This window comes from Centroberyx gerrardi, chromosome 19 (assembly GCF_048128805.1).
Source record: "Centroberyx gerrardi isolate f3 chromosome 19, fCenGer3.hap1.cur.20231027, whole genome shotgun sequence".
NCBI classification, from domain to species: domain Eukaryota; kingdom Metazoa; phylum Chordata; class Actinopteri; order Beryciformes; family Berycidae; genus Centroberyx; species Centroberyx gerrardi.
In genome coordinates this window covers 9887311-9909681 of record NC_136015.1, presented here as the reverse complement: position 1 = coordinate 9909681, position 22371 = coordinate 9887311, and the positions used below count along the sequence as shown (strand labels likewise).

The 22371-nt window shown below is 44.7% G+C and overlaps 1 protein-coding gene across 1 annotated transcript; it reads left to right on the top strand.

Annotated features, from left to right (window-relative positions):
* Positions 1-361: 361 nt before the first annotated feature.
* Positions 362-22343, top strand: tax1bp1a (Tax1 (human T-cell leukemia virus type I) binding protein 1a). Its single transcript, XM_078290241.1, has 18 exons — positions 362-468; positions 1333-1541; positions 4896-4998; positions 6393-6583; positions 7169-7324; positions 9754-9902; positions 10670-10760; positions 10893-11078; positions 11341-11592; positions 11780-11965; positions 12137-12203; positions 12746-13203; positions 13246-13365; positions 17155-17241; positions 18603-18789; positions 18978-19198; positions 20203-20285; positions 21356-22343. Exons 2-18 carry the CDS (start codon positions 1356-1358, stop codon positions 21564-21566), a joined length of 2934 nt encoding a protein of 977 aa, XP_078146367.1. The 5' UTR covers positions 362-468; positions 1333-1355; the 3' UTR covers positions 21567-22343.
* Positions 22344-22371: the final 28 nt, after the last annotated feature.

The following is a 22371-nucleotide window of genomic DNA, read 5'->3' as shown; positions in this document are numbered from 1 at the left end:
CTTTGCCGCTATACCGTCGTTACAGTATTCACTCTAATGATAAAGCCATCAAAAATGTATACTCATTTTATTAAAATACAAAACTACACATATATTGTGCAAGGCTTATTTTCGCTTTGAAAAGTTTTGGACATTAGAACTGAAGAAGATTAGGCTCTGGTATATTTTTCAATTATGAGGTGAACCAATCTTATTCTATGTGATACAGAATGGGAAGGGAAATAGTGATTTACTTTACGTAGCCTGAAAAGGAAATATATATCCAGTCGTACAGACCTCTGTCCTCCTCAGCATCCTCAGCATCCTTGGTACTGCTATCAGCATCCCGGAAGTGACAGCATCATTTGCTCTTTCAGGAAGAGACGCAGCACTGTCAGCGCATTGACAACAACGGGGACAGTGGCAAAAACAACGGCCTGCCCGGCAGAAATTGCATCTTTTTTGCAAGTGGAATTCATATCAAAAGGGGTACTGTTTCAGTTTTAAGCTAAATAGATCTCATAACTGTCGTCTTGTGAGTCAGCCAGCTAACTGTCCGGCTAATGTTTAGCTAGTGACATGACATGACATGGCCTGCTCACAAGCTAATGTTAGCTAACTAGCCAGCGCAAATAAGATTATCTTCTTCTTAACTCGGCTAGTTTGAAATGGCAGGGCTGAACGGTACTTTGCGATACATTTAGCAAGTGTTTTAGACTGCATTCAAGGAAATAGGTCATTACAGGGAGTTGTCACTGTGGCTGTAGTAGACTATTACATATGATGTTATGTTATTGTAAGCTAGTTAGTTGAATTGAGCAGCAGTAATAGCTGGTAATAGCAGTAATAGCTGGCTAATTCACTCACATTCATTGTATGCTCTTAGGTCAGGAGGCCAATATTGGATGACATGGGGGAAAAAAAGTGCAAAGCAGTTTGTTTTTTCAAGCTTATTCTCATCCAGGGAAAGATGAATGAGCATCATCTTCTTTTTCAGTACCGCCCTGCATCACATTCACACACACATTCACACCTGGGAACTGCCCAGGACAACCACAGCCTTTCAACTGTTTGCCACTGAGCAGCTCCACTGGAACAGTTGAAAGTTAAATGCCTTGCTCAAAGGCACTCCGACAGTAGTTACTGAAGGAGGGCGATTCACTTTCCCCACCCATATTTTCCTAGCTGGTCTTGGGATTCGAACCAGTGACCCTCCGGCCGGAAGCCCACCCTAGTTTGTTTCCAGATTAGATTTTTGGTTGTGTGTGACTAAAAGAAAGAGTTGACCTTTCCTTGCCTCTCTTCCTCTGTAATACTCATCTTTTCTATCCTCTGCTGGTTTTTCCCTTCCAGACAAATGAAGTGACCAACAGGATATGATGTCATCATTCCAGGTGGTGGACTCGTCGCCGGGCGTCAGCATTATGGAAACGTCTAACTTCGCCCACGTCATCTTCCAGAATGTAGGGAAGAGTTTCCTGCCCCAGGCACCACTGGAGTGTCGCTACACCCTGACCCCGTACATTACTCCCCACCCCAAAGACTGGGTGGGCATCTTCAAGGTACATCACATGCACCACACCTACATTACCTGTATAATAGATTAGTATTAATCAATTAAGGACCAAACATTTACTCATCTAAACCATTACAGTTCACTACCTCACCTGTGACTTTAAGATCTAAAACATACAGATATTGAGAGCTTGGAAATTTCCCCAACCCTTTACATAAAGGAGTGTGTGTCAGGTTTTTCTTAATAGGCCATAGTTTGGCAGTTGGCACATTAACACATGTAAACCATACATCCGCCTCGACGCTAACGGCTTGGCTCTTCACTCTGTGCCTAAAACCTCAGCGCAAGCTTTGGTGTGGTTGCTCTGCATGCAGAAAGAGGAAGAGTGTACGGGGTGGGCTGGCCTCGCTGGGGGGCAAACATTTGGTGCTCTTTATGAACCGCTCTGATTCTTATTAAGACCTTGTCCTCCCCCCTGTGTTCTCTTGTTCATTCCCCTCTCTCTCTCTTTCCATCTTTCTCTTCTTCTCCTTTCCTACTACCCCCCCTTCCCTTCCCTTCGTTCCACTCTTTTATCAAGGCCATCAAATCTCACACGTAATTAACAGGAAATGTGAATGAGGAAACTTAATGTCTCGTAAAGTCAAAAGACAAACATTTTATCGTCGTTTAAGAACTGACTTCAAATCCACCAGCTCAATTAAAAAGGAATAAAGATGCTGGGTTTATTTGGAAAAAGTCGATTGGAAAATGTAATTGTTGTAATCCACGCTAATGAAACCTGTTTGATGGTTAGCGCTTCATGTCAGGGAACAAGCAGACTGTGCTTCTTTAATCCTTTTGACGTACGTGTGTCTGTCTTTTTGTGTGTTCAGAGAGAAATTTAAGCATTTCATCTGCCGGAGGTGGCAGGATCTTTGCAATTAAAGAGCTGAGTTGGAGGTTAAGTGAGATTTGTTTTTTTTTAATTACAACAAACCCATTCAGCTCATAATAATTTGTTTTTTATGCAAGCGGGTGGGAAATTTACTTCAGCCACCAGCCAAATACCGATAAGTCTTTGTTGTGGCTGGCAAGTTTGTTTGTAGGTAGCATTGTTTGGAAGCTCTATTCTAGAAATGAACTTGGTTGGTGGATTAGTAAAAGAGAATGATGAGATTTGATATTCCCACTGTTGATGACTCTCTCTGTGTAGGCCTCCCAGAAGCATAAATTTTGCACAGAGATGACTCAGGGAGAGAGCATTTTCTCCCTCTAACCTTTTACATCTATAGGCGTTACCTGTTTTAGACAGAGAGACTGAGCAAGAAAGCAGACTTGCTACAATGATGACTCAGACCTCACAGACAGGCACCAGTTGAGTTGTACACAGACACCCCCTAGTGGCGTAAACTGTCCATAGTACAATTTATAAGGATCCTGGTGTAACCACTTGTGTATGCCTAGACGGCTGTACACTCAAACTGTACTCACTAACAATGTGTACACTGTAAACACTGACAGTGTACACTCTAACCAAACATGTCCTTTACATTTTCCAGCATGTAAGCTGAATTTCAGACGCATCAATACGATAAATTGAACAGAAAATATTTGGTAGTTTCTTTGTTTGTCCAGTGAAAGGTTTAGGTTTAGGTTTGAGTCTGATGTTGTCAGAGACACACACACACACACACACGCACACACACACACGCAACCCAAAAAGCCCCTTGGAGGTTATTGGTTGTGGCATGTTTGTTGGGTCGGCAGGGAGAAACCCGTTGTGTAAGTGTATAATTAGCATGTCATCGTACTGTTCCCTCACAGCTTGGCAGAATGATTGATAGCTGCTTCGCCTGTGATTATTTTATAACATCACTCCCGTGTTGGAACGCCTCACCATACCTAACCAAGTGTCAGTCAACTTCACTCTGCAATTTGCAAATTATTTATGTCTGTACACTCAAAAACACACACACGTGAGCACACACGCAAACTTGGCTGCAGTTTGAGCCATCACACCCTAGCCTCATACTGAGATACTTTTCAGGTGGAAAGAATGTTCTTGGCCCAAGTTTCGATGTTGACAATTACCATTAGTTTGGAATAGTATTATACTCAGTGTAATGGGCTGATAAGCGAAACACTACAATTATAGCGTCATGCAACTGTATTATCAGCCTGAAACTTTGACAAGTGTTTTGAATAGCTGGCTTGATTTACTGTTGTCATAGTTAAAGCTTCCAAATGCTTAGTCAGGAATTGGCACTTATCTTTTTCTCATACATTTTGTTTTCACTTGAATTCATTTAATCTCATAATTGGTTTTATGTGAATCTTGTGAAGAAATAATTACATTATTTACGTATTGAAAATAAAGGATTCATTCAATTAAAACAAAAATAATTTGTTCCGGTGTTTCCAGCCTTTCAACATATGGTACAGTGCTGTAAGTTGACTTCTTGTAAGTAACTGCCTAAAATGTAATATAAAATGATGACTATATTATAGGGGATTATAGCTGTCCCAATGAGAAACTTTCGTTGGTGCCAGCTTTTTCCCATTTTCTAAAATGGAGAAAGGTCCCATAGTCCCACAGGTGGTTGAGATATCCATGGCTTAAATGCAGTTATGTAATGTCACATGCATGTATCGCACATGTGAGTTGAAATGAGGTGTGTGTATGTGTGTGTGTTTGCATGCGTGTGAGCAGCCCAGACAGAGAGAGTGCGTGATTGTGCGCGACAGCTTTACGACGCAGGGCCAGAGTTATGATGTTCACAACTCCCTTTCATCATCTGTCACTTAACAACACATGAAATTCATATAATTACATCTCCCTTGCCATTTTGTGTAAAATTTTCACCTTTTCTTCCTCAGTTCTTCTTTTTTTTCCCCCTTCTCTTTTCCACATGGGTTGTTCTCTACCGTCTCATGAGTCTGCGCATGTGTGTGCACATGCACGCGCACACAAACCCACATACACAACCCCCCCCAATGTCACACCTCCACCGCCCCTCTTTGTGAGCCCAAAAGGGGCAGGAACTGAGGGGAAGGAGAGAGGAGGAGGAGGTGGTGTGTGGAGGAATGGGGGGGGTGGATAGAGGAAGGAGGGCATGCAGGGTCTTAAATGTTTCCATTCTTGCCTTGAACACTGTCTATAATCCTCCAGCATGCTCCATTAAGTTCCTATGTCGTAGAAAATATCCGTTATACATGCCTCCCTTAAAAGCTATATGATGACTTGGTGGAAACATTAATGCTCTACACATGTCATCAGTCTGCTAAACATTTATGATAAGCCTGTGCAACATATGTTTGATTTTTCAACATTATGTTTTGTTCTTTACACAGCCCAGTTGTTGGTACTATATGTTGTTGCGGATGAACATCTCTGTTGTTGTTTGCAATGTGTCCTTAGGTGGGTTGGAGCACGGCCAGAGATTATTACACCTTCCTCTGGTCTCCCATGCCTGAGAACTACGAACCAGGAAGCACTGTGCACAGGACTGTGGTGTTCCAAGGTACAAAACACACACACACACACACACACACACACACACACACAGACTATGTAAACCACTATGCACAGACCCAGGGTATTCCAAGGTAACTCCTCCATTTAACGGTGCATATAAAAACCAGTGCTTTTATTTTATTAAGGGAACACAACCGCAAACCGCGGCCTGGGACCTGAGCACCTCTCATACCACACACATACACAGACCCACATTGAGGGCCTGCAAACTGGTTTTACTGGGTCTGAAATGGTCAGATATTACACAGTGAAAATATGAGAGCACGCTGTGGTGTGTCAGTAGTCAGTAAAACCGGTTGGCTGCCGGATACACTGTACTCACTTCTCCGTCCCACAGAACCAGACCCAACACGCGTTTAATATGTTCCATTTAGACCTCAGAGTGGAGCTCTGGGCTGTTTGAAATGAACAAATGATAGCATATATAAATGATGAGTCACCACTTGAAATATGAGTATGACTCCAATAAATTCACCTGCTGCTACTGTTCTCATGAATTATATTCTTGGGCAGAGTTCACCATTTCTCATGATCTGTGGTATCTTCTCTCCATTGTGAAGTACTATGTTTGTAGATATTGTGTATTTTTGCATCAATTGTTGTGTTTTTAGCCCCTTTAAGTGACCTAATCGCTTGAAAAATGGAAAGATTAAAAGAAAAATGAAAATTTGTCATCTGGCTTTATTTTAACTACAGGGGAATTATGGTGCTATGAATCTATATATCAAGATGTAAGTATCCAAGAAAAAAGAAAAAAGTAATTGGAGCAGATTCTCGAACAGATCTTGGGAAGTAGTCTACAAGTGGCAAACCAGGTTCTCAAGTATTCTAAGAGAAACACTGAGTTATACTGCTGTGTGCACTGCATTGCTAAACTTGTGCGTACTTGTATGAGTTTGATAAATTTGAATACTGATATGACTTGCCCACACATTTCTACAAATAAAATACATTCAGGTATAGCTTGGAATAGAATTAAGCAGAAGTGTTTTCATGTATTTTGCTCCCTCTTTGTCACTGAAAGTGATTTAACACTGAAAGCTGGTTTCTCTAACTGATTATAAAGGGACTGTGGCTGTTTGGCTCCTTAGCCTGCTTGTTTGCTGTTGGACTTGCTGTTTTGAGTACTTAATTAGCAAATTTTGACTTTGCCTGTCATGTGATTTTGATTGTGTTTTGCTTTTGTACATTACTGTAGTTGCTTGTCTGCAACTTTTATGTTAGTCTTGATCCTGCTCTGTTGGCCTGGTCTCCTTTGAAAACAGATTCTTAATCTCAGTGGGACTACCTGGTTAAATAAAGGTCAAATAAGATGAATAACACACATAGCATGCCTTAACACACACCTCTCACACACATTCCTGTCTCTTTGCCCTGTAGGCTACTATGTTCCTAAATCCGATGGAGAGTTCTACCAGTTCTGTTACGTCACGCACACCGGTGACATCAGAGGCGCCAGCACGCCCTTCCTGTTCAGGTCGGCCACGCCCACCGAAGAGCTGCTGACTGTTACCGAGGATGACAGCAACTCAGACATACTTGTCGTCACCACCAAGACTGGCCTGCTGGAGGTAGGGAGGGAACACACACACACACACACACACACACACACATCCGGGGTGCAGATATTTCTTTCTTTCTTTCTTGCTGTTGTGTAGCCGACCTTGACCTTTGCCCTCCCTGTGAAGGGGAAAAATTTCCCTTGGGGGATCAATAAAGACACCACTGATTGAATTGTGACTTGGGGAATGATGCATCTCACCACTGCTTCCTAGCATTTTCACTGATTAGCCCAAGGGAGGTGCTACATTGTTATTTTGTTTGTCCATGTCTTCTTTCACAATATCTCAAAATCTCAAACATCACTGATTGGATTTTGACAAAACTTGGGCAAAAGATGCGATTCACCGCTGGTTCCGGTGTTTTCAAAATTACACTGACCCAAGGTGGGCGCTACAACCACAAAACAAGGTAACATATTTGTTACTGGTGGACCAGACAGATGACATGTTTACTGTTGCTTTGTTGTTATTACATCAAGCGGCTGGTCAAGGACTTTTTGGCTGTACACTGTTCATCTGATTACCAAAAGCCCCAAGGAGCAGATACCATTCACCCCTTTTCTCCCTCCCCTTTCTTCCCCTCCTGCCTGGCAGCGCGTGGAGGAGGCGCAGCAGGAGCGCAGGGAGCTGCTGAAGGCCATGCGCCTCCTGCAGGAGGAGAAACAGCAGCTGCAGGAGGAGCAGAAACGGCTGGCCAGGGAGCGGGAGCAGGAAAGAGAGACGTGCTGCCTGCTGCGGACACACAACCAGGTTAATAGAGGGAGGGAGGGAGGGAAAGATGGAGAGAGATGGAGGGAAGGAGGTAGGGAGGCATGGAGAAAGATGGAGAGACCCGCTGCCTTCTCTAAGCACACGTTAGCAGGGAGGTAAAGAGAAGATTGAGGGTGTGTGTGTGTGTGTGTGTGAGTATGTATTTGTATGTAAGTGTGTGGGTGTATGTGCATGTTTGGGGGTGTGTGTGTACCTAGACGGACAGACTCTGTTTGCTCGTGTGTGTGCGGAGCCGGTTCCTCACCACTGATCACAGGTCTAAAAACATCAAAGGGCTGAATTTATGAATAATCTGTGTCCATGTTTGAGAGACACAAAGAGTGTGTGTGTGTGTGTCTGTGTGTGTGTGTGTGTGTGTGTGTGTGTGTGTGTGTGTGTGTGTGTGTGTGCCAGTCTTTCTCTCCCTCTTTAACGACCTGACTCAGTGGGCCAGAACGGAATTGGGATGCAGTTTCTTGGGCATCTGGCGTCAGGGACGATGCCATCGCAACCACAGAGTGAACAAACATGACGTCAAACCCACGCGCACACACACACACACACACACACACACACACACACAAAAACTGCCTCCCCTTCACTCTCACACTCACATTCAGGTTCAACACCACAGGGCCCCTCTAATGTGCATTCACACACACACACACAAACACAAACACACTCATTATGCCACCCGCTTGCAAACCCTTTTAGTCTGTGTGTGGAATGAGAGGAGGGTAGTCCGCAAAACCGCCTGACTGAAAAAAGAGCCCTGCCCAGCTTCAGGGACAAACACCACTCAGTCACGCGATTCAGTGGCCACTACTTTCTCACTGCCTATTTTCTCTCTCTCTCTCTCCCTCTTTCTTTCTCTCTTTATTTATTTCTTTGACATATTCATTCCTATCTAGTATCTTCCTTCTCCACTCCCTCTCTCCTTTTTGATTCCATAAGCGCCATTCCTGAGGATGAGTCAGACTTCAGATTTGGGTATTTTATGAGTTGCCCATTTGATAAGCAGCACATTTACACACACATACCTAAAAACAGTCAACTTGGTGAAACTCCATGTGAGACAGGGGGTGGCAGAGAGGGAGAGGTGAGCAGTGAAACCTGCCAGGAGTTCTCTGATTGTGAATCTAGTCTCTTATCGCCCCCTAGTGCAACTCTCTGGTCTAGACCCAAAGTATGAACAGGCTGCTTTGAGTTAGTCCTCTGCTCTTTTTACGAAGGACAAAATCGCCATAAATTACGTTGTAACACACACACACACGCACACTGTTATTAACGTGCTGCTTTTCATTCAACAGGCATGTCCATCTGTAGATATACGACTTGTGTGTGTGCATGTGTGTGTGTGTGTGTGTATGTGTATGTGCGAGCATACTCTTATGTGGAGAGCATTTAGGTACATGAGCTCATGCCACGCTGATGAAAATATCCTTTGAGTTTAACATGAAAACATAAGTACATATTTTGCGGCTGCTAATTTTACGACTACACTTTTTATAAGGTCTTTATGCACTGCTAAAGTGCTTCCCAAACGCCAGCCGTAAAAATCATACAGTCATCTACGCAGAGCCAAGCCCAGAGGGAGGCCAGGCTGTGTATGCATTGGTGTGTGCATGTGTGTGTGTGTGTGTGAGAGAGAGACATCCAGTTTGATATATTGTGTACTATGTATGTTTTGGTCTGGTGGGTATGCTATTTGTCTGTCTGCATATGTCCTTGAATGTGTATGTGTGTGTGTGCGTGTGCGTGCGTGTGTGTGCGCGTGTGTGCATGCACTACAAACAGATGGGAGGGTGTATGTGTAGGCATGTTGTTCTGTCACAACCAATATTAGCTGTGGGTGATTTAATGTCCTCCACTGCTGATTAGCAGCAAGTTCAAACAAGGTATATCACTCACCAGGCAAACCACAGAGAAAACAGACCTTATATAATCTTTTGTACCATACAAGGAATTTGCTCAAGGAATTCTCTCTCAGTAGACACAGGCCTAGAAGTAAGACTCCAATCATACAGTGTGTATTGCAGTTGGACACTTGATTGGTCACACAATTTATGCTACTGCAATTCTTAATAGATTCACATGCGAAATTCTTTTTATTGTATGAGAAGAAATTATTTTTTCAACTGTAATTTATTCATAATTTACAAATTTTGACTTATTTATTTATCGTTTACTGTCTAACTTTTTGACAGTATCGGTGCCCATCACTCGGTCCACATTTGTCATCATTTGTAATTGAAGATGCGTGATTGATGGATGTGGCTGTCATGCCTCGTGTGAAATATTTTCATCTGTGATTGATCATGGGTATTGCATAAGCTCCTGACTTCCTGAAGTTCAGCACTTCAGTCCAGCTGCTGTGATTGGCTGTAGCGCCTGTCAGTCTAACCCACAGCCTTTTTTCCGTCCCATAGGAGCTGCTGCGCTCATCGCAGGGCCTGTCAGAGGAGAGGGAGGAGGTGAGGAGGAGGCTGACGGAGGCCACGGACCGGGTGCGCCAGCTGGAGGAGGACCTGCTTGGAGTCACCCAGAGAGGCCTGCAGAAAGAGACTGAGCTGGATTGGTGAGTGGTGCATGCTTACACACTAGCATCAATCATCCAAACCCATCCACTTCCACCAGGATATGATTGTTTAAATAACTATGTTTTAAGGGGGCTTCCTCCCTGCCTCCTGCCCCCTCAACATCTTCATCTCTGTAATAACCTGTATGTATGCATGTACGTACGCTCACACACACACACACACAAACACACACACAGTGTCTGAAATTAACTTTTTGGCTCACCTGCCAAAGGCTGGTAAACTGAAAAAAAAAAACCTGCCCAGGTGTTGTGGGATGTCCTACTCCCCTCTGAGGAACCAATGTGCGCTTCCTTCAAAATTGACCAAAACAAGGATGCTTTCTATGTATCCTACCCAAATGAGATAGTGCAACTTGAAAATATCGACTTCCTACCTAGAAATGCTACCTAAATTGGAAGCTTCCTTGGGTTTGAGACAGAGCCTGGATATTACCAAGGTATTCAAATGTTATCTTCTCCAAAAATAACTGGCCAGTTTTGCAGATGACCCTAATTTTACCGGCAATTGGCGCTTGCCAGGTGGTAATTTCAACCCCTGCACACACACATACCAGTAGTAAGACCTGTTGAGCAATACTAAACAGGAACTAAGAGGACATTCTCTACTGCTGACTTACAAGAGTGGTTCTGTCTAGGGGTGACTTTTTGCATGAAAGAGTTTGAGAATCTGTGTACTGTGATACCTAAGTTGGACTGGTTTGAGGATTAGAGCCTTGTAAAACTGACCATCGTCATTTGTGTCTCAGTCTGCGTGACCGTCTGAAGAAGCTGACGGCAGAGAGAGACACCCTGGAGAGCCAGCTGAAGAACGAGAAGGATGAGAGAGACCTCTACAAGGTGGGAGAAAGCTCTCAATAGCAAAAGGTTGCAGGTTTTAGGATAAATCACAAGGGACGTGTTAACGTCTACCATCTACTTGCTGACCTGTGAATGTTTCTGTTTCTGTGTGTGTGTGTGTCACATGCGTAGGCCCACCTGCGCAGCACCGAGCTGGAGAACACCAAGTTGAGCGCAGAGCTGCAGATGCTGAAGGCGGTGGAGCTGAACCGGGAGGTGACCATCGCCCAGTTCCAGGAGGAGCTGGACCGGCTCAGGGCCTGTGTGGCCCAGCGGGACAGCCTGGAGAAAGAGCTGCTAGCACACAAGGCCGACAAGGTAGGAGGAGGAGGGAGTAGTTTCCCCCTTATAATCGGTTGCTTGTAATGTTGATGATCAAGGAATCAAAGCGTATTCTACTGTAACACTTGTAAGTCGCTCTAGATAACAGCGTCATCTAAAAGGCTAAAATGTAAATATGTGTGATAAATTGTGTGTCCATTATCCTGTGTGTGCGAGCTTCTACATACAGTACATGCATACCTGACTGTGTGTGTGTATGTATAGCTAAATATATGAACCTATGTATATGTCTCTTTAGGTGGAGCTGGCCCGTGTGCGTGAGCAGCTCCGTCAGGCCGAGGAGCAGCTGCAGGCGTCCCGGCAGCAGGCCTCCCTGCTGGCCTCGGAGCTCCGTGACTCGGCCAGCGCCCGTGACCACACCATGACCGAGCTGTACCGCGCCCGCCTGGAGGCCGACAAGCTCCGTGCCAGCCTGGCCGACGCTCAGGCCGAGTGCCAGCGCATGGAGAGCCAACTAGACCGCATGAGGAGTGCTGCGCAGAAGGAAGTGGTGAGTGTCTAACCCCCTTAATTTCTGTCACGTCTGCTGTCACCTTCTGTGCTGTGTTAGGCCAGGTTTGGGGGAACACCGGAACAGAAAAGATGGTGATTTCCACAGGGCATTTTCACACTTTCACACATTGACACAGATAAAAATGTAAAAAATGACACATCCTTTTTCTCCCGTGCTGCTGCAGGGTGTGGGGACGTGCACGGAGGCAGTGCCCAGCATGGTGGTGGTGTCAGAGGCTGAGGCCGAGCTTCAGAGGGAGGTGGAGGAGCTGAAGCTGCGTCTCCACATGGCCGCCGAGCACTATAAGGAGAAGTACAGGGAGTGCCAGCGCCTCCGCAGGCAGGTGGCCAAACTCAACGAGGCACAGGGGGTAAGCAATCATAAAGAAAAACTCATATGAAAAGACAGGGCTGAAAAATAATAATATTACATATGGATAGGTTTAAACTTAAACTATTACTATAGGAATTTGATTTGATATATATCAATCTGACTAGGACTTGCTGGTACATTGTTGCTTTTGTTGTGTGTGTGTTTGCAGGAGCCAAAGAGAAATGCAGCTACCGAGACGACACAGGAGCCACCTAGTCCAGAGTCACCCACAACAGGTACACACACACACACGCACACACACACACATACATACATATATACATATATACACACACACACACACATAGACAAGAGTCATTGTGGGAAATGTAGGAAATCACTAACTAAAGTAGAAGTAGATGAAGCAGGTTGAGGGAAAGTGGGTACACCAAAAAAGTGGAACTGGTAGTAGAATGCACTGAACATCAGATATTGATGATATCTAACAATGCAAGGATTTTTCCAGCTATTTTTTGTGCCTACAAATTCCATAATACAAGTTCAGATCTATTCTGCGTTCTCAGATGTTTGAGTCTCATTTCCCGTCATACCAGTGTTTTTTCCCTGAACTCACTCAACACTGTTGGGTCACAACAGCCCACACAACAATTTATCACCACAACTATCGAAAATGTAAAATGATGGAATTGGTGTTGTGATCACAGTAAAGTATCCAAATAGGAATAGTTCTAGTAGTAAATGCTAAAACCTGGATCAAACCAGTGGATGTGCTGCTATGTACTTTTCTATAATTACTCTAACCTGTGTGTGTTTACAGTGAATATTGTTACCGCAGTCCTACAAGAAGCCGCTGAAATGACAATCACCCCAGAACTCAACAACAGGGAACCCACACACACTGACACACACACCGGCACAGAGGATGAGGAGGATGAGGAAGATGAGGAGGAGGAGGAAGAGGAGGAAGAGGAGGAGGCAGAGGGGAAGAGACAGGGAGAGGAAACGAGGAAGGAGAAGGCCCAGGGGGAGGCGGAGAGAGAAGTGAGCCAAGGAGAAGACAGAGAGAAAGAACTAAACGTTGAAAAAGAGGAGAAGCGGGAGAGCCTGCCGGAGGAGAGCCTGAGGATGGCGAGCTGGGTGGAGGTGGAGAACGAGAGGCGGAGTGCCGAGGAGAACGACGAGACGGGAAGGGAGGGGGAGGCCGAGGAAGCAAGGGATGGAGTGGAGCTGGAGCTGGAGCTGGAGCTGGAGGTGGAGCTGGAGGTGGAGGTGGCGGTGCTGGGGGAGGCAGAGGGGAGGAGCGTGGGTGAGGTAGAGAAGGAGCAGACTCTTTCGGTGGAGGAGGAGCTGGCGATGATGGAGCAGAAGTGGAAGGAGCAGTGCGCCATCAATGAGACACTCAAACAGCGGCTGGCCAATGAGGAGGAGCGCTTCAGAGTAAGTACACACACACACACACACACACACACACACACACAAGGTAGCCTAAAGGAACTGGGCATGTAACTGTAAGGATGTCTGGTCAAATCCCCAGACTGGGGCTGGGAAAATGAAGAATTAATTTGTCTACAACTACTGTTGAACTTGCCCTTGAGCAAGATAAGATAAAATAAGATAAGATATACTTTATTGTCCCGCAGGGAAACTTGTCTTGGGCTCCAAGCCACTGCATCACACAACACATTTGTCAACAACATCACAATGCACATGCACGCAAGTACATAGATCATACATACAAACTCATGCAAAATGTGCTTCAATTCACATGTTGAGTGTGAGACAGTAGTTCTTTAAAATAATAAAAGGTAATAAAAAAGACAATAGTTTCAAATATTAAAACCAGGTATAATCAACCAGTGGTTCTTTAAAATAATAAAATAATATAGTACTCCTACTTGTTGCTATTTAATATCTTGATGGAGGACGGAATAAATGAATTCTTGTACCGGTTCAGTCTGCAATTTGGCATCCTGAACCGTCGGCCTGAGGGCAACACCTCGAATTCTGGGTTCAGGATGTGTGTTGGGTCATTCAGAATCTTCTGTGCCTCCCTGAGCACAGATTTTTCATATAAAGACTGAAGATAGTGATGTTCTTTTTTCCCTTAAACAAGGCACTTAAACCCTCGTGTGCTCAGCAAAACCCTTCCCTGGATAAATATTGGTTAAAACAAACACACATATACAACACACTAGGGCTGAAACGATTCCTCGAAAAACTCGAGTAACTCGATTACTAAAAATCATCGATGCAAATTCTTTGCATCGAAGCTTCGTTTAATCCATATAACTATATACACACTCAGTGTTTCGCACGGATGATTATTACTGTTGCACAACGCGCTGGAGAAAGAGAAAATAGCGAGGGGCGAAGAGAAGAGACAGGCCAGAGAAAACGACAGAAAGTGTCCAAAGTTTCGGATCCAGTGTTGCCAACTTGGCGACTTTCTCGCTAGACTTAGCGACTTTTCAGACCCCCCTGGCGACTTTATTTCTCAAAAGCGACTAGCGACAAATCTGCCGACTTTTTCTGACCATGGGAAGCAATGTTAATGTGTTGAATCCCAAAGCATTTGGCAATAAATTGGTTCGGCTGATGCCGGTTTTCTCTACTTGCTTGTCTAATCCAGAGAGGTCTGACGGTCACAGCGCTTCCCACACACAGCGTAGCTCCCTCCCTCCGCTGAGAGCAGGGACTGTAGGATATGGTCCACTTGTAATTGCTACCGGCGTACGCCGAAACTGGCCCGGGTGGGCGGAGTCAGCACTTAATATTAAAACGGGATGAGATGAAGGCTAGTAAAGAATGCACGTTAATTATGGCTATATGTAATGGCTAGTTAAGAACGTAAATCAATATGGTGGCTAGTTATGATGTCCCTAAGTTAGCTAAGTTTTGCTCAAGAAAATAACCACAGAAAATAAAATGCTGCAGTCAATTTGTGAAAGCCTGAGCTTCATTCATGTTATTATTATGATAGTCACACACACACACACACACACACACACACCTACTCCCCTCACAGTGATGCATAAAATACCCCAGAAAGCAAAATATCAGGTGGTGTAAGTAGCAACTGGAGCCTAAAATGCACCAGTCCAATACAGCAGGTATATTCAGTTTAGTTTGATTGCAGTGAGTAGGGTCAGCAGGTGTAGGGCAACCCTTCAACATAGTAAATAAATGTACATTAGCCAGTCTTATGAACTTGTATGATATTTAGGCCTAGTAATAAATATCAATAATAATAATTATTTCACCTCGTTTTCAGTAAATCACAGTGTCGTATGGACAGCTTCGTGCGGACAGCTTTTCTCTTTTGTATATTTACTATTGCTCTTTAATAAAGCAAAAGTATTTCTTATCCGATTACTCGATTAATCGATGGAATAATCAGTAGAATACTCGATTACTAAAATAATCGATAGCTGCAGCCCTACAACACACACATATCATGTGTGACATCCTGGGTTTGAATTGGGCCTACCCCCCTTTCTCTCTCCCATCTTTCCTGCCTCTCTACACACTACTCTGTCTAATAAAGGAGAAATGCTATCAAAATAATCTTGACAAAAAAGAAGTAATGCACTATTGCTCCGTCAAAGAGGTAGGGGGTTGCTGGCGGATGCTGTGGAAAGGAATATTCTGTTAATTGGTTTATTCATGGCAGCAGGGATACTGAATCACAGAGTATCAAAGGTTCATATTAACAGCTTAACCCGAGTAAGCCATTAACCGGAGTATGGCCAATAGCCAGGTTACTCCATGCATATACATGCGTATCCATTCCACGCAAGATAGAATGCGAGCATCTGCGCTTTTCTTGCTTGTGTCTACGTGTGCCTGTTACGTTTTTGCGTGCGAATGTCCGCCAGAGTACCCACTGGCGTTTGATCTCCACGAGTGAGTGTGTGTTTATCGGTGCTGTAAATAAGGCTCTCCCCTGTCTTTGATAGAGTCTCCGGTCTGAGGCAAGTGCCCCAGACCTCGAACCACTCTTAATGGCCCGGTGACTGACGAGAGAGGCAGCCGCAGAACGCCATGCTTTACAGCTGTTTACGCCAGCCACCCAGGGGAGGGAACGAGGGAGGGAGAGGAATGGAGAGAGAGAGATAGAAGAGGGGGGAGCACAGAAATTCACTGTTGCAGACTCCCTTCACCTGAACTTAACCCTCTAAAGCTGTGCCGTAAATCCCCGAAAGAGGTAGAGGGAGAGAGAGAGGACAAAAAAGACAGATAAAAGAGAATGAGGGGCAAAGTGAGGGAAGCAAACAGAGGAGAATTTAGGAGTGAAAAGAGGGGGATAGACAGACAGACATGAAGCAGAAAGAGAAACAATGGGAGAGGGGGGATTTGGAGTCTTTGTAATGGGATGAAATGAGAGGAGAGCAGGCAGCTAGCCATGTAAACTATCCCACAGGGTCAGTCCTGTTAGAAAGAGAGAGATTTACTACCATCCCCTGGTCTGCTCCGATCTGCAATGCTCCCTCAGTCTACTCTGGACACAGACCTTGTTTCTGTGGCTTGAGCTGTGTATTTTACAGTAAGTACCGCACACTTGAAGGAGCTCCAGATTAAATAAAACTCAACCAACCAAATATTTTGCTCACTTGCTTGCCCGTGTGTGTGCCTGCTCCTCTTTTTCAGTCGCTAGAAATGGAGTGGAGCTCCAACCCGGATGCGAGGAAATAAGGGAAGGGGTTCTCACCATTGCCAGTAATGTTAAGAAGCCCACTTTCCGTCACCTCCAACGCAGTCTGTCAGCACTTATTTTGAGTGTCAGTGAGGCGTATAATATAATACAAGTGTTTTCATTGACATGTCTTTCTTTTTCTGTTGTCGGACAACTGCAAGACCATTACAAAAAGCAACTTGAGGGTAACAAAATGCTAACAGGTCAGGAATTAGTTGTGACATCAGAAAACAATACATAGCAAGCTAATATTAGCACCTGGTAACACTGTGAACTGTCAATGGCAAAGAGTTGCTGTGCACCTTTCTACAATACACATGCACAAAACTCTCAAAAAACAGCCTGTGCAAACATTTGCTTACGTCACAATATGTGGCCATCTTTTATTAGCTCTAGTTCAGATCAAGTTAGGTATTGAAATGGGTGTTGCTCTCTCCATTGTAGGGATGCAATAATTCCGTTGTGAGTTTATTATGAACTCTGCCCTGATGTTAGTGTGTTTTTCCTTCTTCCTGTGTGTGTCCTGCTTCTAGGTACAGATGGCAGAGCGAGCCAGCGAGGTGACGGAGCTGAAACGCAACCTGGCCCAGGCCCTTCGAGACAAGGAGCAACTACAGGAGGTAGGGCAACAGCACCTAGTTCACACAATATGTGCTTCAGCTGGCTGGCTGGCTTAGTATAGCATCATGGCATCTCAGCGGGCATTACCTCTATAGATGAGCTGTTACTGCATCAATTCCTAACGGTTCAAGTAGTGCTACAGTTTTATCAACAAGTGGAATAGGAGTTTGACATGATGAATGGGAATTCAACTATTGCAGATGTTTAGAGATATTGTTTTATTTTTAGTCTTCCGGTTGTAAATTATGGAAATTTCCATTTCACCGTAGAGCTACTGACTGAAGAAATCACATGGCTCAATATAAGTCCATATAATACCATTTAATTCATCACCATTTTAGTACAGCGTATGAACTCATTTCTATAGCTTTCCCTTCCCTCCTCCACACTTCCCACTAATTAATACACCCATACCTGCTTCTTTCGCCCATTGGTACAGTGCCATTAGGCGGTGCAAATGCCATGCAACGTGTCTGTTTCACCTCCCCAACCCTGGTTTAAATGTTAAACCTGATAGCAGCGCGCTAATGAAGTCATCAAGAGAGGAGGCCAGGGGAAAAGAGAGAGGAGGGAGGGAGGGAGGTAAAAGAGGGAGAGAGCCTCTATCAGCCAAGCCAGAGCAGAGGGAGCCAGAGGCTGACACCCATTACAGTAATGAGTAGGGTACTAATGCTCTTGCTTCAGATATAATCGCAAAGGGCAATTCTGCCGAAGTAACGATGCAAAGGAAAACTTTACTCTGAGCTTAAGTACTTACTTCCCAGGTGGTTTCACTAGTAGAAAATGCATCATTTTTTTGGGACTCTGGAGCTGATGCAATAAAGTGTTGAGTTTCTCACAGCTGTCCTTGTCAATCCCACTGTCTTCAAACAGAAAATGATGATAAATTTACACAGTGGGTAAATTCATAAATGTATGGATTACTGTTTTTTAATTAAGAGATACAAAACCTCACTAATGCCTGTGGGGAAACTGGGTCGTTGCAGCAGCAAAAAATAGGATACAGCAAAGGAAAAGTAGGATTTAAGTATGAATAGAGCAAATGGAGGGTACTAAACATAACACAACTGACAGTTACAACAGTAGAACATATTAAGTAAAAACATATGAAAGGAAAAAATAAAGTATGAGAATATTAAATATGTTAATATACAGCATGTATGCAAGATGTGGGTTGTTTTCTTGCTGTGTGTATGATTTCAAAGATTTTTACTGCTTACCTGGACAGCATACACTACTGAATGATTGGAAATATCAGAGAGAGAAACAAGGGAACATCTCAAGTGCATAATGTGTAGTGTAGCCACACTGAGCCACTATGACGCTCAGGGATGGGTGTTGTCTCCCATCTCTCCCCCAGGAGCTGCAGCGCTATGTGTCCAGACAGAGGGAGCAGGAGGCCGGGGTTCAGGGCGCTGAGGTCCGGCAGCCTGTGGTGCTGCGCTACCCCCTGCCCTACCCCCAGGACCCCTCCCCTCCACCCCTGGTGCCACACAGGCCCGCTGAGCTGCAGTACGGCAACCCCTACTCCACCGACACCACACGAGGTGGGAGGAATTCAAAATCTGTACCCAGTGTTTGATCTCCATCTTTCTCCCTCCTTCTGTTGCGCTCCTTCTTCCATCTATCAGTCTTATCTGTCTCACCTTTCCACCCATGTGTCACTATTTGTCTGCATATCAGCCATTTTTATTTGGTCAGTGCAGTAACAGTACCGTGTCATGCTGTTTTCTAGACGGGGCGGACGGGGCACTGTCCCCCGAGCAGATGTCCCGTCCTCCCCCTGAGGCCCCACCCTGCGCTCCTCCCTGTGCGCCCCCTGTCACGCCCCCGAGCCCCGGGCTCAGTCCTGGTTCTGGGGCAGCAGCCTGGGAAAGAGAGGTGGTGTGCATCCAGCCCTCCCGCAGCATGAGCCCCCCCGACGGCCTGGAGCACCCCCCAGATGAGCCACGCAATGTGAGCACATACAAACACACACACACATGGAAGGAAACAGTTCAAACACAGCCCGGGATCACACTTAATTACAAATCACATTGAATGCATTACTCTCCAATGGAAGTTAATTCATTTCAAATGTTACCGCATCATTATTCCATTGCAGATGCACTGCATTGCGATGAAGGTTTCGCATGCATCAGATTTATTCTTCTTATGCGTAGATAATCCATGCATGAACTCAAATAAATGTTTTTGCCCAGTTTTTTCTGCTTGAGAGTTGCATCCAAAATTTATCAATCACCACATCTAATTTCTTTGATCTCAGTACGTCTGAGCCATGAGCTCCTTGTGTAGAACTCTGCACTTAGTTTGCAGCAACATAAATGCATGACAGATTACTTTTTCTGCCCCCGCTTCAGGTTTGCAGGAGCCAAAGAATTCCTGTAATCATGATTATCCTCCTCTTGTCTCGCCACTCTCTCTGTCTCTGGAGTGCTCTTCCTCGCTGAATAAAGGGAACTGAGTCTTCCCCTTACCACAAAAAGGATAAAGCGTTGAACTCATTTAAATAAAGCTCTAATTAGCGTCACTCTCTCAGAGCTCTAGAGAGGCAGCGATAACGAGGGCTGGGAGAGGCTAATTGGGAGAAATTTAGCATAGGCACAGATCTAAGATCAGTTAGTCTCTATCAAATTCTCTTTGGTTGTTCAGGAGAGAATTGAACAGTGACTGGTGAGGAAAGCTGACTATATGCTATTCTCTAAATAGAAAAGTTTGTAGCGAGAGTACTGCACACCTGCACACACACACACACACACACCTACACACTGCTCTTTACTGGTACAGTGGTTTCATGACCCTTTCAACCCCACCTCCTCCGTTTTGCATTAAAGAGCTGTTAACCTTTGGAGGGAGCATGCGCCAGTGTGTGTGTGTGTGTGTGTGTGTGTACAGGCATGTGAGCATGTGAGTGGGTCATCCTTTTCCTAAGGTGCGTGTTTGTGTTGTGTGTGCCATAGGTGGGTGACGGGGCTCAGCCAGCCTGCGAACATCAGTCCAGTAGACGCAATGAAGCCAGGAGCAGCTTCTGCTTTGACTCCAGGTAACACATGCACACACACACACACACACACACACATGCACACCAAAAATAATGACTTTATAATAACTTCATTTCAATAGCACTTTTCTAAAACAAAATTTACAAAGTGCTTCACAATCAAGACAAACAAAAGATGAAGAAACAAGGTTACACAAGCAAAGAGGACAGCCTGTTTGGTTGGTCATAAGTGCATCACTACTTCATTTTTCTCCCCCTGCCTACTTACGTTTAGATATTTACAGTATGTAAGAGCTTAAAGAGGAGCACTTGAAGGCAACATTATAACATCTCAGTCTTACCCCAGGCTCTTAAAGGGGAAACAAGTAAGATTTTTACTCTCCCGTAGCGCAAAATGACCATAATATATCTGCAGGAGTAGATAGGGTTGTTGATCAGTACAATGGCTCAACGATTATTTCGCCAGGTGCTGAGATTTCTGGCTTTCAAAACTCACTTTCTGGCCCATACTCTGTTTTGGAACAACAGCTCACCATCCATTGGAACACTCCCAGTCTCCTCCTCCCGCCTACTCCCCACGCATTTCCACCTGCTCGATGATAGAGGACGTTGCAAGACATTTCAGCTACGAAGGCCTCGTTCTCAAGCCAAAAAAGCAAATGAAAAACAGTGCTATTATTACACTATTATACACTGTGATGTATTACCTCTTCACTAGATGTCTCTGTTGGATCTCTGCTTAGTAGTTAGCTTAGTCCTTTCTACTGTGAAATGATTTTATTGTTTTTGTCAATTTCAGCCTACTGTAATTCAAGGGGATGGGATGTGTAAGAGGGGTGGGAGCTGAGACTAGACTTGTGTAGGAGGAGACAAGGTCTAGCAATGTTGTTGCAATTACTACTGGTTGCCGATAAATGTTGATAAAAGTCATAGACTACTTAATGCCCCTTTTAACATGATGGGATACAGAATAAGCGTGTGATATCTGTGGGTTGGTTGTGTGATGCCAGTCTGGGTCAGAGATCTACAGCTGTTGTTTTATCCCAGTCTGCCCCTGCTATAAATACACTCCTCTCTTCTGCACCTCTACCCCCCACCCTTCCTTTCTCCAGTAGCGACGTTCACAAGCGCTGCCCGCTGTGCGAGGTGATCTTCCCGCCCCACTTTGAGCAGCGCAGCTTCGAGCAGCATGTGGAAAGCCACTGGAAGGTTTGCCCCGTCTGCTCCGAGCAGTTCCCCCTCAACTGCCAGCAGCACCTCTTCGAGAGGCACGTCCTCACGCACTTTGACGGCCACGTGCTCAACTTCGACCAGATCGATTAGGACGGGGTGGGGTCAATCAGCGGGATTGTTTGGGGGAGAGGACAAACTCAGAATTTTGAGATTTGGGAAGCTGTGTTTTCAGCTGTTCATTTGGATAGGGTTTTGATGAAGTTGCTGTTAATTAACAGTCATTAGCACTTGTATTGCAATCTTGACAAAGGTTAGAAAGGATGTAGTCCACTTCTGAAAGGAAGTGGTGTTTGCCCTTTGGCGGCTACTCCACCAAGGCGTTTATTGGTTAGGGTAGCCTTTTAGGGTAGTTCTCACCATAACACGACGGGTAAGGGACCATTAATGCTATTGAGATAGTGCTGGGCTGCCGTGGCTCTTCCTTTCCTTTTGTCTCACTTTGATGCTCATCTTTCTGCTTCAAGGGACTATAGCACCATTGTTACTGCATGCGTATATAATACGTTCAAAACAACTCAGAATTGGGACATTTCTGCTGTTCAAGCTAAAACAGTATGTTGTCATCCGAACATCTTTCGGGTCCAGCTTTGAAGTCAGAAACGTCCCTGTTCTGAGTTATCCTGAATGCTTCTTTATAAGTAGGATTTGCCTGCAAAAAAGCAGACAATCAGTCACTATTCAAGACATTGCTTCATCTTTTGATTGTCCACGTGATTCACAGCTGCAGTAAAGGGACACTGAAGAGCTTGGAGAGGGACAAGAGATATGAAGTTGCCTCTAAGCATAAATCCAGAATTAGATCCATTTGAATGTGTGATGTCTTTAAAGAGTCATCTGATTCTGTATTTGTGTTTTGAAGCAGAATGAAGGGCACCGTTGGTGGGGGTGGGGAGGG